A 14,584-nucleotide genomic window follows, 5' to 3' on the forward strand; every position below is an offset into this window, starting at 1 on the left:
GCTGTAACAGATTTCGAAATAGTCAACACAGATATGAAACTTTTAATTAATTAACTTTATTAATTCGAAAATTTATTTAAAAAACTATAACCATAACTTTGATTAACTTTTAATATTTTAATGTAAAAAACGAGATGTGTCGAGAATGTGTTACAGTTACATTATAACTTAAACTAAATAGAAAACTTGTATGAATGAATTATTTATTGGTATTTACAAATATGGTTGCCAACCACAATAGACCCGACATAAATTTGCGGGGTCTCGTGCCTCCTGTAACAGTCTCTCGACTTGTCCCGGAACACTGGATATTAAACCATCCTCTGTTCCTCGTAGTTTTTGTTCGATTCTCAAAAGAGCTCTTTTGGCGATTTTATTGGTCTCTACGGATGCTAAAAAGCAAATAAAGTATATATTAATAGTGAATTGAGATTACAATTAATGTGTCCCGATTCGAATTAGAATAATCTGTTTCTAGAGGATATAAAAATTGTATGTATGAAAAAATCACCCTGGGCCATCGCTCATGAACACCCACCTATATATTTTTAGAAGAATTAAGACACCTTTTGATTTAGCGAACAATCTATACATATGTGATATTCTAGATTTATTATATAAATAAAAAGCGACAATAATAATTATTAAAATGTTAGTATAATAATCGAGATATTTTAAATTCAGAGCTAAAAATAATATTAATAATAGCGTGATCTTTCTAGACAATCTCTCTTAGTAAAAGGGTTTAGAGTTTCCTGATTATGCTGAATGGACCGTGTATTTTTTTCTCACTCGCTTAATTTCCTTTACCTCGTCCGCTGTTTTCCGAATAACTTCTTACGACATCACTCTGCATCTTGCAGGCTTTTTCCGGCGTGATGGCCCACGTAAAGAGCGGATCGTATAATAAGACTTGAAGAAGGGTGATGATAATTTGTCTCTGATCGCGCAGCATTGTCATGGTCACTTCGCAGCTACGTCTCATGGTACCCTCAATGCCGGAAGCACCCATGGCGACCTCGATGTCTCTGGTTAATCTACGATAGAGCGAAAACACGCTGATTTAATAACGATAATTGAATGAAGATCAGATATAAAGCGATAATTTCTCAAATCCTCTGTACCTGAAAGGAATGGTCTCGGGAAGAGGTAGAACCTTGCCCTGCTCGAAAGCCACGCCAAAGTCGATGTGCACTACCTCAGCGGTGCGCTCGTCAATGAGGATATTACTCAAGTGTCTGTCGCCGAGACCCAGAATGTAACCCGCAATGGACGTGGTGGCAACACTGCGCGTATATGTGAGCGTCCTCTCGACCCAAGTCTCAGGCGATCGATATTTCTCCTCGAAGAAATGATGAAACGCTGGCCGCATGCGTTTGCAACACTCGAGGAAAACCTTTAACTTCATCTGGATAAGATCATGGCACAGAAAAAGAAAGTTTTAAGTATAGAATCACCAAGTATGCAAGAATTTTAATAAGAACATAAAGAATCTTAATCAACGTTTCAAAAATGGGCGTCACTTGCCTCGTTCGACTCTTGCGCGACGTCCTTCATTTTGTTTCTGGCCACTTCTGCCGTCAAATCACGCGGATAATACCTCTTGTGTATACCGATCGCATTCGAACTGCCCACTAAGGTCGCCGTGATGGGAACCGTGTTGTCGCACCACTCCAGCACGCCCGACCTCTGCGTCAGCGGCACTACTTTGTACGTTCTGATACGTAAATTCCGTCGTTTCGTCTCTTTACAAGTGCGCAACAGCGTGTTCATCACGGTGAACACCTGTTGCATTACCGCGTCCTGCCGTAGATCATCCTTGCCTTTGACCAACTGTCGGCGCTGTACACCGTCGGTGCCGACGCAGATGACTTTCTTAGGCGCGGTCACGCCGCCGACAAATACGCAGGTCTCTTGATACGCCTTTATGCCGACCACATTATCATAATTACCTGACGGTCTCACGAGTAAGGTCAGAGTCGGCAGGAGAACATTGTCCAAGTTCTTAACCTGGAGAAAATAATCAATCAATCAGATTTTGAAAATCGCAATTTACATGACTGTTTTCTCAAAATTACCTTGGATATCAACTGATCTCGCGGTATCGAATAACATTTTCCATTGTAGCACTTGCCCTTGGGTTGCCAGTAAGCGAGACTCAATAGTGCCCGCGACAGAATCTCCATTTCTTGGACAATATCGTGTACGGATGACTCGGTCAATCGCTTGAGGAGCCTCTTGGCGCCCAGTACGCGACGTTCTTCCTTCGTAACTGTGGTTCCAGGGTCACTATGTAAATTCTTCAGTGCCAGCACCACGGGCAACGTGTGATACGGATGTTCTAGAGCGCATCGCTCGAGGATTCTAAAGATTCGTGTGGAAAAGCTCCTCTGGTGCTTGAGATCATTGCTTATGTGGGCGGCCAACTGTGGCACCAGCGGCACGAACTTAAAAGACGGCACGTTGTCTAGTTCGTCCAATAGTACCTCGTTCACCTCGTTATCGAGCATATTGTCTAACCAGAGTGCCACCAATCGGAAGATGAGCAGATTGTGCTCCTCGCTGCTGTGAAGCGTTTTCAGGTAATATTTTAAAGCCTGTGCGAGATAGTTACGCCTTTCCTGCTCGATATTCTTTAGCTCGGCCGCGTCGTTCGTCGATTGCTTCTGGCTGATTATCACGGCGCGTTTAATATCTTGATTTTTTATCTGCGCCTGGTCTAAGACTTGGCTCCTTAGATCATTGCTGCGAGCGTATTCCTTCAATGATTCGTATATCGGAGAGTTCATGTACGCGCTGATCTGCTCATACTGCGCATCGGCAAAGCGCGCCAGCGCAATCTGTAAAAGATGATGAAAGGTATATATATAAAGTATGCAGTATTTAATTAATTTAATTAACCGAAAAACTGGTTAAACAATTACTTTTTACACACAATTTTTTAATTAATAATTAATAATCACTTTTTGTACACTAGCTCTCTTACCTGCGTGTCATATAGATCTCTAACGACATCAGGCGTCTGCTCATCGATAGCCTCGCTGATCTCGATGGATTCCAGATAATATTTCTGTATTACCGCCAGCGGATTCTCCGACTTAGTCTCAGCCATCCAGTCGCCATAAATCCGCAGAGCTTTGGCTTTCAGACTCGGCTTCGGATTCTTCTTCTCCATCAAGTTACGCAGCAGACGGCGCGCAATGACCTGGTCGTGTTTCATCCATGCCAGGAGCGATTCCTGATAGAGATGTTGGTTCTCTAAATCCGTAGAAAGATTTTTCTGGGTCGTTAGTGTGCTCAGTGCTCGGGCAGCCACTTGAAAGTTGCCCTGACCCACTGCAACCTCCGCCAAGCCCAGGCAAGTGGCAAAGAACGCGTCTCGTATGTTCGTGTCCATCCACAGAGATTCTCGGATGCGGAACATGATGATACGTTGCCATAAGATTGGTTCCACGTAGTCGAACTGACCCGTCAAGTTGATTCCATGTTCGTTCCATCGTTGCAATACCTCTGAATACCTTTCCTGCGATGAGTCGGTCGCTGAATTCAGCTGTTCGATTTCGCGCAATAGCCGCAACTGCGATAGTTTCTCGTTGACGATTCGGCTACTGTCTAGACTGATCACTCGCAGTCCGCGGATTACACTTACGCGAGCGCGCTCGATCGCCCGTTCCGTGCCTTGTCGGTCGTTTTCATGGAGGCATTTCAGCGCATCGTAATGGTGCATGTGAAACGTGTTCTCCAGGGATTCAAATCGCTGCGGTTGAAAATGGTTTTGACTAGTGCCGGCGACGCCACCGTCTACCAGCAGATCCCAGTTGCCAAGTCTCCAAGCACACTCGTAGCTATTAAATATATTTTCGTTACATATTTGCAGAATATAATCGCATTTCCTCTTTCATTGGAATTTTTGTATAATTATTAGATATAATCTCACCTAAACTTTTCATCTAGACAATTGCCCAGAAACTGCCATTGGAGAAACTGCAATCCCGAGCGGTGTAACGCGTTCGCCATTTCCATTCTGGTGTTTGTCAGTGATAATTGATTGCCGTTGTGCGACAGCTCAATATCCTGTGCGAGCATGACTTTGTCCCAACAATTGGTACGAGCGTAGTACTGCACTCGGGAGTCCTGATTGAGCAGATGCGATGATCCGGCGCCACACATGGCGTCCGGATTGCTGATATTCAAGTAGGTGTCCAGCATGATGTCTTGCAGCACTCGACCGACTGCCGGTTGGCGTTCGTAGATATAATCAATCCTAGGATCGCTGCTGAAATCCGGATAGTCCGATGAGATCGACTCGCAGGCGAGCTGCGCGAACAGCAGAGCCGTATAGTACGCGGAGCATTTGTGCGCAGCTCTGGCCAAGTTTACATAATCGAGTGTTAAGATTGCGCCGTCTGGTAGCTGCGCCCGCACATGATTCACCACATCCAGCATGCAGCGTATAATTTTTTGGTCGCAACCACCATTTCTCGGCGATGTAACAGTCTCCGCCTCATGGTTGATCGCGAAGTATTGCCTAGCAATTAGTTAAATTTAACAATCAATTTCAATCGGTATTGAATTTAATTTATGTCGCTGGCGATAATACCTGAAGAACTGATTGACGCAGTCACACATGGCACCGATAAAGCTGCCGTTTCGATGAATGACAAGATATACGATTCTCGGCAGGATCAGTTCGCAAAACTTAATATTGAGCTGGCAGACCGGCAGGAAGCTCTCTAGATAAGAGTCGGTGAAGCATTCGGCGATGCCACAGGTTAACTTCACGATCCATTCAGCATAATTCTCGTTGTCCTGAACGGTCCACAATGGGTTTTCCGGGTTCATAACGCTGCGAAATCTCGCAGCGTTCACGCCAAAGGAAGTTTGTGTTACGCAACGTCCGTGAGCGAACGGTCGAATGTAATCAATCTTCAGAGGCACAGACTCTTCGAGGATGTTCGACAGATTCTTCGTGTATTCGGAGTCCGACAGTTTACGACCGAAAGAAGTCGATAGCACCGCGTAAAGTGCGTCAGCGCTAACCTTGAATTAAAATTTATTTTAAAATTCATTTATCTTTAAAAGATCCTTATTATAAATTTAAAAGAAAGAATTAAAATGATAAAATATTTGTGATAAAATATTCTGATTTTTTATCTTAGATTTTTCATCACAATCTCATACAGATCTAATTGCAATAATAGCCTAAGATAACATAGAATGGTAACTTCAAAATAAAAATATAAAAACCTTGCGAAGTTCCACCGTGTTTTCCACGAGAAAATTCGTTAACATCGCGACCGACCGATAGGTCAGGATGTCTATCGCATAGTTTGCTTCCTGGACGAGACTTCCTACTGGTCGCAGAGCCACGGTGGAATCTGTCGGACCCAGTTCGCCGAGACATCTGGTAACTTCCATCAACACACGTGGATTAGACGATTCTGTCAGCTTCGCGAGTCTGAGAAATGCATTTTCGAGGATATTTTGTAGACCGCAGATAATCGGAAAGAGAATCAGTTAGCACGTTAAAGAAAAAAAAAAAAAAATGAAGTTCGAGTGAAGTGTCTACTTACTTGAATATTAGTCGATGTAGGATACTGGCGCCATCCTCAGGATATGGCCTTTCTAACTTCCGATGCAGCTCCCTCAATTCCGTTTTCCTTGTCGATAGTTGCTGCGTGAGATTCGCGAGATCCTCTAGTGTGCATTCGGCGTTCTCCTCGCTTATGGCGTCTAGGAAACGCGCCAATTCGTCTTCGAGATACAGTGCAGTTCTGTTCTTTTCTGATCTGATGATATTGCGAGCTTCCCTCACATCCCGAAAAATTGTGTGGTTCGGGAATGAACTGAGCTTCGCGATAGCTTCCTGCAGAACGTCTTTTTGCTCTACCACAAGAAACCTAAGTAGATTCGCAGCGACTCGATTGATGTTGTTCGTATTTGACTGCGCTAAATCGATCAAATTTGCTACAATGAATCTGAGAACATCCCGCACCTCCGCGGCTCTCACAGGTAGCGCCTGTCTCAAGAAAATATCCACAAACTTGCAGCATGCCATGATAAGCGTTTCGTCGTCGTTTCCTCTGGTCATATGCAGCAGGCTATAGCACACGTCCCGAATAAAAAACGAGGCCATCTCATTAAAGATGGGTTTCGCCAAGTCGCGTGTCAGCCGTAAGCAGAGGTACGCGTACTGATACAACCGCTTTAGTTTATCTTCGCGGGAACGCGACGAATGTACGGCGCTCGCGAAATGTAACAGCATCCTCTGTAGCGTCGCCGGTTGCTGCTCGACTAGTGTGCGCGTCAGCGTTTCTCCCGTTGCCAGAAAACCAGACGACTCCAGATAATCGAAGCACAGATCTAATGTGGCTCGTGCAAAATGTGGCGGATCCATCGCCGGGAAACGCATGTCTGATATTGAAAAAACGCACTCAAAGTCGTCTTCGTCATGCAGCCTCTGTATTAATTCCACCAAAACGTCCTGCAGACGAGAGTAAAATAATCGACTGAAATCGCACGTATGCGCGAACTCGTCCGTGTTCTTTGTCAGCTTCCGCATCGTTTCGTCAGCATCGTTAGATGTAATGACGCGCGATATCAACCACGCAAAGCAAGACGGAAAAACGTCTTCAAAGACTTTCTCGAAGGCAACACCGGTGCAATCAGTGCAGAAAGATATGGCTTCGGCGAGGCCCGAAGTGCGCAGCACTATCGGAACTATGTGATTGACATTTTTTCGAAAAAATTCGTCCACAGTTTCGCATCCTGTTAATATAATAATAATCTTTAATTTAGTCGAGTTCGGATAAAAAATCAATCATTCTCTAAATCTAAATCTTTAATTATATCATTATCAGGTGTCAGATATCGAAAACTTTTATAATATAGTCAGAAATAGAAGATCAGCACCGAATAGTGCACGTGAGGAGCCCTGGAAGTAGCGGGGCTCCTCCACATCTTGCACTATGGAACTATAAAGAGAGGGTTTTTTAATAGGTGCGAGTCCCATATATATTATATAGCCTCGCCGGACAGCCGGCAGGGTGGTGCATAACGCATTTCTCCCCCTTTGAGGGGAAAAAAGAGGGAAAAAAAAGATAGCCAGGAATATAACTAAAATTTGATAATTAAATTAATCAGTAAATGAAAAAGAAATGTTCACAATACTGTTATTATATTAATATTATATATTAACGTCATAAGATGATCTGTCCTTACCCACGAGTATCCATGGAAACCTCTGCAACGAGTATTGCGCATCTTCGATCCAGGATGTCAGCAGGTAGTTCAAGTTATCCTCAACGAGTGAGATGTGTGTCGTTGTGTGCCGCGCCGCTGCCGAGAGAACCTTTTGCACTATCCGCATGTCCACCTGTCTCTCTATCGACAGTCGAAGCATAGCGTACAAGGCGCGACCCTGAAGAACACCGCTGGCACAAGCAATAGAGGCTAGCGCAATCAATGCGCTGGCCGTTCTAGTTTCTCTCTCATCCTGTTGTTGACTTTCTTCCAGACTGTTGCTATTCCGCGTAGAAATATAACCAGATTAAGATTTACAGCAACATTAATTTTAAACACAAATTAAATTTTAATTAACTAGATTATATATTAAATTTATGAATTTAAATCACTTTAGAATATAATTGTTGTAAAGGCAATTTTTTTTATCTAATTTGTTTCAACATCAAATATATTTTATATATTGTATTTATTTTAATGTTCATACTTTTCTGGATCAGAACTCGATTGTTGAGCTTCATCGAGAAGATTGAACGCTATTTCCTCCACTTTGATGCATATTCGCTCCTTCCACTTGTGATCGACATTCTTGAGGGATAGAAGCTCCTGCAGACATCGCACAGCCTGCGAACGCAGTACGAAGAGCGTGTCGCCAATATAGTCAAGGATGCTGTCTAGCAATATTACGATGCTGTTCTCGGAAACATCGTCGTGATTCCATGAGAAGCTTGGATCGATCTGCACGCAGTTACAGATGCACTTCATGTAGTCTGCGTGCACGAGAACGCCATAGTTCCGTTTACACATTTGTTTGTGGAATTGCGCGAGTGTATGAACGATCCTCTTTGGTGAATAATCGTATTTGATCGCGTATTCGAGGAAGTATGGCAGTAGATTTAACAGTCGGCGCGAGGACTGCTCGTACTTGTAATCCTTCTGACAGACCTCCAGCACAAGGTCCAATGGCGCATCCGCATAATCGCGGTGAATTTCGTCCTGATTGCACGCGGCAAGCGATTCCAGGATCGTTAATGATATCCAATAATCGACATAATTCGTAAAGTCCTGTTGCATGGTGAGCAAGTTACGCATCATCTTCGTCTGCAGTGTGAATTTGCTGCAGTCCGCGTCAACGCGCAGAGCGCAAAAAGATGCCAAAGCTTCTACAACATGAAGACGGATCGCGTCCTCACGTCGGAGACTCGTCAAAGACGGATTCGACGTTTCTGAATTGGAACTCTTGCGCCTCTTCTGAAAAGTGGAGTCGTTCGGAGATTACAATTGATTGACACAAATTAATTTCTTTATTTTACAGAGTCCTCGTTTTAGATACCTGAAAAGTGTCATGTTCCTTGTGATAATCACTTTTACGACAATTGATATCGAGATTCAGGAGATCGAATATATTTTTCAACATATCCACGGTAGACGCAGAGACTATTATTTTTGCTATGTCCGCATCATAAGTAGTCTTGTACAGCACATTCAATGCCCTGGTCACGCTCAACAAGTATGTATACTTATATGCATACCTATATTTAACATAAGACGTCTCAAATGAAAACAGGATCAATAAAAGCGCAAGTTTTTGTATGCATAAATAATTACAATATAATTATAACGGTCTAAATTAATAAATACCAAAAATATCGAAGATTCGGATCTTTTCAATATTTTGAAAGAAAGAAAGGAAAAAAATGGCCAACTTTTTCGTTGTTTCATTAAAATTCCAATAAATTTTTCGCACCTGCTCCAGTCGATTCTTGCTAGAACTTCGAAGCTATTCTTCAGGTGCTTCTCCATCACACCAAGCAACGAGTCAACAGTATCCTCCTTCACAATAATACCTAGCTGCTTCAAACTGGACAACAATCTAGCTAGGAACGCTACCTTCATCAATACGACATGAACCTCAATTGTATTTTTTGTCTCATCGCTGGAGTCTTCACCTTGAAGAATATCGTGCAATCGTTTCTTTAGAAAATTGAATACTTCCTGTACATAGGAGACGGGAGTTCCATCTGTAGCCATCAGCCTAAAATCTCGTTCATCGCGCTCATCCTTCGACCTTGCCGAAAATTCTACTTCGAATGTCAAAGACGCGTGACAGAGTCGTGGAAGGTCTGTTGAATAGATGTCCTGATGCGACACAAAAACAGGTTCGCGCGATTTCTCAGGTTTTCGCAAGGGTTTCCTGACATTTTGCCTGCAACGTGAACTCAGAACGAGATCTACCAATAGAGTACAGATATTCTCGATGGTTTTATCGGACAATCGCATCACTAGCTTTTGCCATGACACGTTTAGTAGCCATTCCAGCAGACGCGTCCTGTCGCATATCGGCGCAGTCGTTGCCGATGGCGATGGATCCAACACTGATGTAAATGCGTCCTGCGGCAGAGAAACGCATTCGCACAACCGTCGTAGCGTGCATACGCTGTTCGGCGACCAACGGATTGTTTTTGTCAAATACAACCTGAGAAGAGCATTTGCATTGGGCATCTTGTTGTGAATTATAAAACAGTGGATCAGTGAATGACCCGACTCTTCACTCTGATTTGCTCCCAGAGACCTGCAACAATAATAATATTCTAATGTAATTATATATATGAAATTGACATTAGGAGGCAGCTTCTTGAAGAAAGAAAGGAAAGAGAGAGAGAGAGAGAGAGAGAGAGAGAAAGAGAGAGAGAGAGAGAGAGAGAGAGAGAGAGAGAGAGACAATCTTCAGTTAATTTAATTAAAATTATTCAATTTTCAATTAATTTATATATGCACCTGAGTAGCATATCCCAGATCTTGCTCCAATGAATCGTGGTGTCCTGCACTTCCTTTTCATTAGACATCTCGTTCTCCATGAGAACACTGGCAAGATTGTACAAGTTATCCATGATGAGCTCGTCTCGAGACTGAGCGAGTTCCGTTAAGCGTTGCAGCAAAGGTGCGAAATCTTGCGGTTTTAACCACTGTGGGTATTTCTTCAATGTTTCCTCAAGAATTCTCAGCAAGGGCCACATTTCTTCGGGACTACTTTCTGTTACTAGATCAACAACGCTGTCCATCCTATTCATTGTTCGTCTGCGTTTAGTCGGTTGAGAATAAGTATCATCAAGAGAATTTGCGTCAACATTGGCAGTGAGATTCACCGAGTTCTCCATTACTTGTTTCACGACTGCAAAGAATACATAATATATATACATTTATATAATTAATATTTTATATAATAATATTTAATAATGTTATATTATTATTTTGTAATTAAGATTATTTAATTATTTAATAATATTTAATAATATATGTTTTATTTATATATTTTATTCATAAAGATAAGTCTTTAGATAACAGAAAGCTGGCATGGTTCTTGACACAAGTCAAGTTTCAAAAGCTTATATAATTACAAAATAATTAATTATTTTATTAAAACTGAATCATCATATAGTCTTGTAAGATAATTGACTTCCTATGAAATACAGTTCTGGAATGTGCATTATACTCTTTTAAAAAAATTCTAACTCTCAAACTATGATTAAATGTTTCGAAAAAAAGAAATTCCAAATATCTATATTATATTAGTACAATATATAAAACAATACCTTCACTGGCAAACTCGATGAAACTGTGCCACTGTACGTCCAACTTGCAGTTTTCCTGAACAAGCTGACACATGCTGCGCAACAAATCCTTCCATTTGTTCCAGTTATAGACGTACGTGCTATTGTTGTATCCGATATCATTTGGATAGTGAATCTGCAGGAAGATCAGTAATAATTTGTACTTTCCTTCAGAGCCATTCAAACGTAAGATATCCATCGATATGCTTTCGCTGAATTTACAAAGCGCGATTCTTGATTCCGTCGCGATTTGCCTGCATACACTGCTGCTGAGTCTGTAGAAGGACTCCGTCAACTGCTCGTCATTATTTACTTTCACATTTTCGAAGATTTCCTCTAGAGAACATAAAGTAATTGTCTTATTAGCTTTTTACTTCAAAAAAAATTGATTTTATTTTTACATTTTCTGAAAATATGATAAAGTTTTAACGTACCTAGGAAGGGCAATAAATTCTTCACATGAGAAATTAGATTTGTGTGCAAGAAGGAATGATCCACAATCATTTGTAGTGCGTCTAACACAATATGCTTCTTAAGATGCGCCTTTTTGTACAGCTTCCTGCAAACTATCAGCAATTCTCTCCATTGCTCTGCTGTAATATTATTATAATTGGTACTTTTAGGCAATATGTATTTCACCAGTATTGCCAAATATGTGTCCTGATAATGTACATAGATTTTAGAATCCAATATCTGCAGTATCATAGAGACTATATCGTTTGCATTTAGAAGTTCAACGGATCTTTCATTAGATCGACGAATTGTATCAATCACTAAACTACAAAGTGCTTGTCTCTCATTGTTTTTGGCAGTTGTTTCTTTACTGGGTTTCTCTGCTTCCTTTTTTTTATTATTTAAACATAAGACAATTAGTGAAACAATAAACAAATAATATATAGCAAAAAAGAAAATCTGTTTTAGGCATTTTAATATGCAATTCTTCTTACATCAAGAATTAGTTTGTGAGCTGTAAGCATAATATAGAGCCAATTAACATTTCCTGGAGCTTTTCTTTCCGTATTTTCGTGTATTTCATTGAGAGCATCATCATTCCGATACAAATCTAATAATTCGATGACACATTTCTGGAAATTAGAAAAAACAGATTCAAAAAAATGGTGAAAAAAATAAGCATCTATCAAGATATTGGACAATAATGCAATCCAACTTGAATCTTTGATTAAATTTCAATTACTTCTTCATAAAATTTGAAATTTTTTAAAGCAACGACAAGTTGAATTGGAGAACACACAGTATATATCAAAGCGTTTAAAAATTAAGTCTTGAATAATGATTCCATTTTGCAGATTGTCAACTGGATAAACATAATCTTCAAATGAGTATAGATTTTTGGAAGTAGGTTTTTTAAAACAAAAATTGAAAAAAAATTAATATAATTAAACTAAAAACTTAAATAATTTCAATCCTAATTTTCCTACATGTGGACTATATTTATTTTCACAAAATAAAGTAGATTAAAAACGGATTTTTAGTGTTATCGCAATATGAAGAAAAAATAATACTATTAAATATACTACTATCAATTTATCTTAGTGAGTGATAACAAGCGATAATTAACGCACGGTGTTACCTTTTTGTCGGTCAATCTCGAACTATTGGCTAGCTTTAAAACACCACAGATTCTCTCTGATATTCGCGACATTTTCGCGTCCTCTTCGACGTTCTCGTAGAGTTTATAAACGTCGAGTTTGATGTGTCAACTGCAAAAAAAGAAATATAACCGCACTAGAACTTATAGCACAAATGTCATACAAAAATCTAACGGCATTCGATCACGTTTCATAGTTTAATCGCCCCGCAAAATGCCGCCAAATGCCGTAGACATTTAAGCCATAGACTATCGGCACGAACTAGATGATCAAACGCGTATGAAATTATTGTTCAGAGATACTCAATACACAGCGTCATCTATAGTATATCCCACATCTAGTTACGTATAGGAATTAATGAAAAGTGTCATCCTGCCATCAAATCATAGAGATTTTTCGACGCATGTACATTTCCATCACCCATATACGCATGGATAAATGGAACAGCTGATGACCTTGACAAATCCGTATTTCAATGCGATACAAGAACGTTTCTTGGAGCTCGTAAGCACTTAAAAAATTGTTTTATTTTCATTTTATATATAAATAATTATAATTATTATCAATATTTACATTATAATATGTAAAGCGTATGAAGATATTAAATGATGATTCGCCGTCGTGTGCAATAAACAAGTTAAAAAAGAGATCCAGTGACGTGAAGAAACACGTGGTACTGCGTTTCCAGAAACATTCATCAAGAAGAAGACTTGTTTTCGTTCAGTAATATGGTATATCTATTCTGTCCGTATTGCGCCAATCTTCTCCGATTTCAGGAAGATCCAACAGGCAATCGATTCGCCTGTCGCACGTGTCCTTACATCTATAAGATAAAAAACGCAGCCACCGCGCGTACTTATTTCAACGAAAAGTTAGCGAAGACGGTCATCGTCAACAAGGAGACCGCGTGGGAGGGAGTAGATTCGACGGACGAGCGTTGCCCCAAGTGTTCGCATCCGCGCGCCTACTTCAGACAACTGCAGACAAGATCCGCCGATGAGGGTATGACCCTATTCTACAGATGTTGCGATCATTCGTGTGCTCACACGTGGCGAGTCAATACGTGAATCAGCAGGTAACATATAATTACAATACCTTCCTTCTATCTAAGCTCTTTGTATTGTTTTAACAACTTTTTTTCCATAGAGGCAAGCAGTTCAAAGCATTCGAGGTATCATGAGTCCCAATTCAATGGGCCCTACAAAAGTCAATATGAACCATGCAAAGAACGAACTGAAGCTGATCCGACCGCAGGAGAAACACTGGTTCTGTGGTGGCGCCCGAACCATCGCAATGGCGGCGCAGTTGCTACAGCAGGGTAAGGTGATTGCGATCCCCACGGATACGATATATGGTCTTGCTGGCGTGGCCGTTAATCCGCACGCTGTCCAGCGGCTGTACGAGATCAAACGGCGGGATGGGAGCAAGCCACTGGCGATTTGTCTGAGTAACGTCAAGGAGATTGGCACATGGGGTGTTCTGGATGACGTGCCGTCCGGTATGCTGGAACATCTCCTTCCTGGGCCCTACACGATATGTCTGCGACGCACATCCGCTCTTCCACGGGCCTTCAATCCTGGTTTGGAGACTGTGGGAATTCGCGTGCCTGACAGCAAGTTTGTGCGCAGCGTCGTGCAGATCGTCGGTCCATTGGCACTCACCAGCGCCAATATTAGTAACGAGCCAAGCAATCTACACCCGGACGAATTCCACACACTGTGGCCTGAGCTCGATGGCATCTTTTACGAGATGTTCAACTCGAATAAGCAACTTGATCGCCGGCGAGTCGGCTCCACCGTGGTGGATCTGTCGAGGCCAGGCTATTATAGAATTGTGCGTCATGGTATTGCAGCGAATATCATCGTTGGTGTGTTGAACAAATATGGACTGAAGAAAATTACAGATAATATGTGCACCACGTGATTAATCTCTTAACTGTGAATGCGGCATTTTATATTTAATTATCGTATATAATGTTTATAGAAAATAAAATCAAAAAAATTATATCTGGTTATTACTAGCATGCATTTAAAAGGTTTGTGTTTACATTGTAGATGTAAAAACCATTGTATAATTCCGTTCCAAAAACTCAAGACCTCAGTTTTTTAATAAAAAAAGTAA

General features: G+C 41.1%; 2 protein-coding genes across 2 annotated transcripts; one reads left to right on the forward strand and one right to left on the reverse strand.

Annotated features, from left to right (window-relative positions):
* Nucleotides 1-36: 36 nt before the first annotated feature.
* On the reverse strand, nucleotides 37-12,703 carry Tefu (Serine/threonine-protein kinase tefu). The gene is made up of 19 exons (XM_070316669.1): nucleotides 12,445-12,703; nucleotides 11,801-11,938; nucleotides 11,288-11,693; nucleotides 10,836-11,189; nucleotides 10,021-10,414; nucleotides 8,990-9,814; nucleotides 8,576-8,774; nucleotides 7,730-8,493; nucleotides 7,222-7,523; nucleotides 5,574-6,768; nucleotides 5,248-5,458; nucleotides 4,601-5,040; nucleotides 3,938-4,528; nucleotides 2,987-3,845; nucleotides 2,079-2,840; nucleotides 1,528-2,010; nucleotides 1,125-1,408; nucleotides 811-1,037; nucleotides 37-392 (listed from the first exon to the last, which is right to left on the reverse strand). The coding sequence occupies exons 1-19, from the start codon at nucleotides 12,514-12,516 to the stop codon at nucleotides 214-216; spliced, it is 8,685 nt and encodes a 2,894-aa protein (XP_070172770.1). The 5' UTR covers nucleotides 12,517-12,703; the 3' UTR covers nucleotides 37-213.
* Nucleotides 12,704-13,389: 686 nt separating this feature from the next.
* On the forward strand, nucleotides 13,390-14,558 carry Tcs1 (Threonyl-carbamoyl synthesis 1). The gene is made up of 2 exons (XM_070316171.1): nucleotides 13,390-13,538; nucleotides 13,610-14,558. The coding sequence occupies exons 1-2, from the start codon at nucleotides 13,485-13,487 to the stop codon at nucleotides 14,384-14,386; spliced, it is 831 nt and encodes a 276-aa protein (XP_070172272.1). The 5' UTR covers nucleotides 13,390-13,484; the 3' UTR covers nucleotides 14,387-14,558.
* The last annotated feature ends 26 nt before the right edge of the window (nucleotides 14,559-14,584 follow it).

This window comes from Polyergus mexicanus, unplaced genomic scaffold (assembly GCF_030449975.1).
Source record: "Polyergus mexicanus isolate NDT 795.1 unplaced genomic scaffold, iyPolMexi1.0 SCAF_3, whole genome shotgun sequence".
NCBI lineage: Eukaryota > Metazoa > Arthropoda > Insecta > Hymenoptera > Formicidae > Polyergus > Polyergus mexicanus.

Bases quoted from the DNA above. Each gene is read 5' to 3' on its own strand.
- Tefu (XM_070316669.1), bottom strand. From the start codon at position 12,516: ATGTCGCGAATATCAGAGAGAATCTGTGGTGTTTTAAAGCTAGCCAAT. The intron at 11,694-11,800 runs GTAAGAAGAATT...AATAAAAAAAAG, and splicing joins CTCACAAACTAATTCTTGAT to GAAGCAGAGAAACCCAGTAA. The intron at 10,415-10,835 runs GTATTGTTTTAT...TATTCTTTGCAG, and splicing joins CATCGAGTTTGCCAGTGAAG to TCGTGAAACAAGTAATGGAG.
- Tcs1 (XM_070316171.1), top strand. From the start codon at position 13,485: ATGTTGCGATCATTCGTGTGCTCACACGTGGCGAGTCAATACGTGAAT. The intron at 13,539-13,609 runs GTAACATATAAT...TTTTTTCCATAG, and splicing joins GTCAATACGTGAATCAGCAG to AGGCAAGCAGTTCAAAGCAT.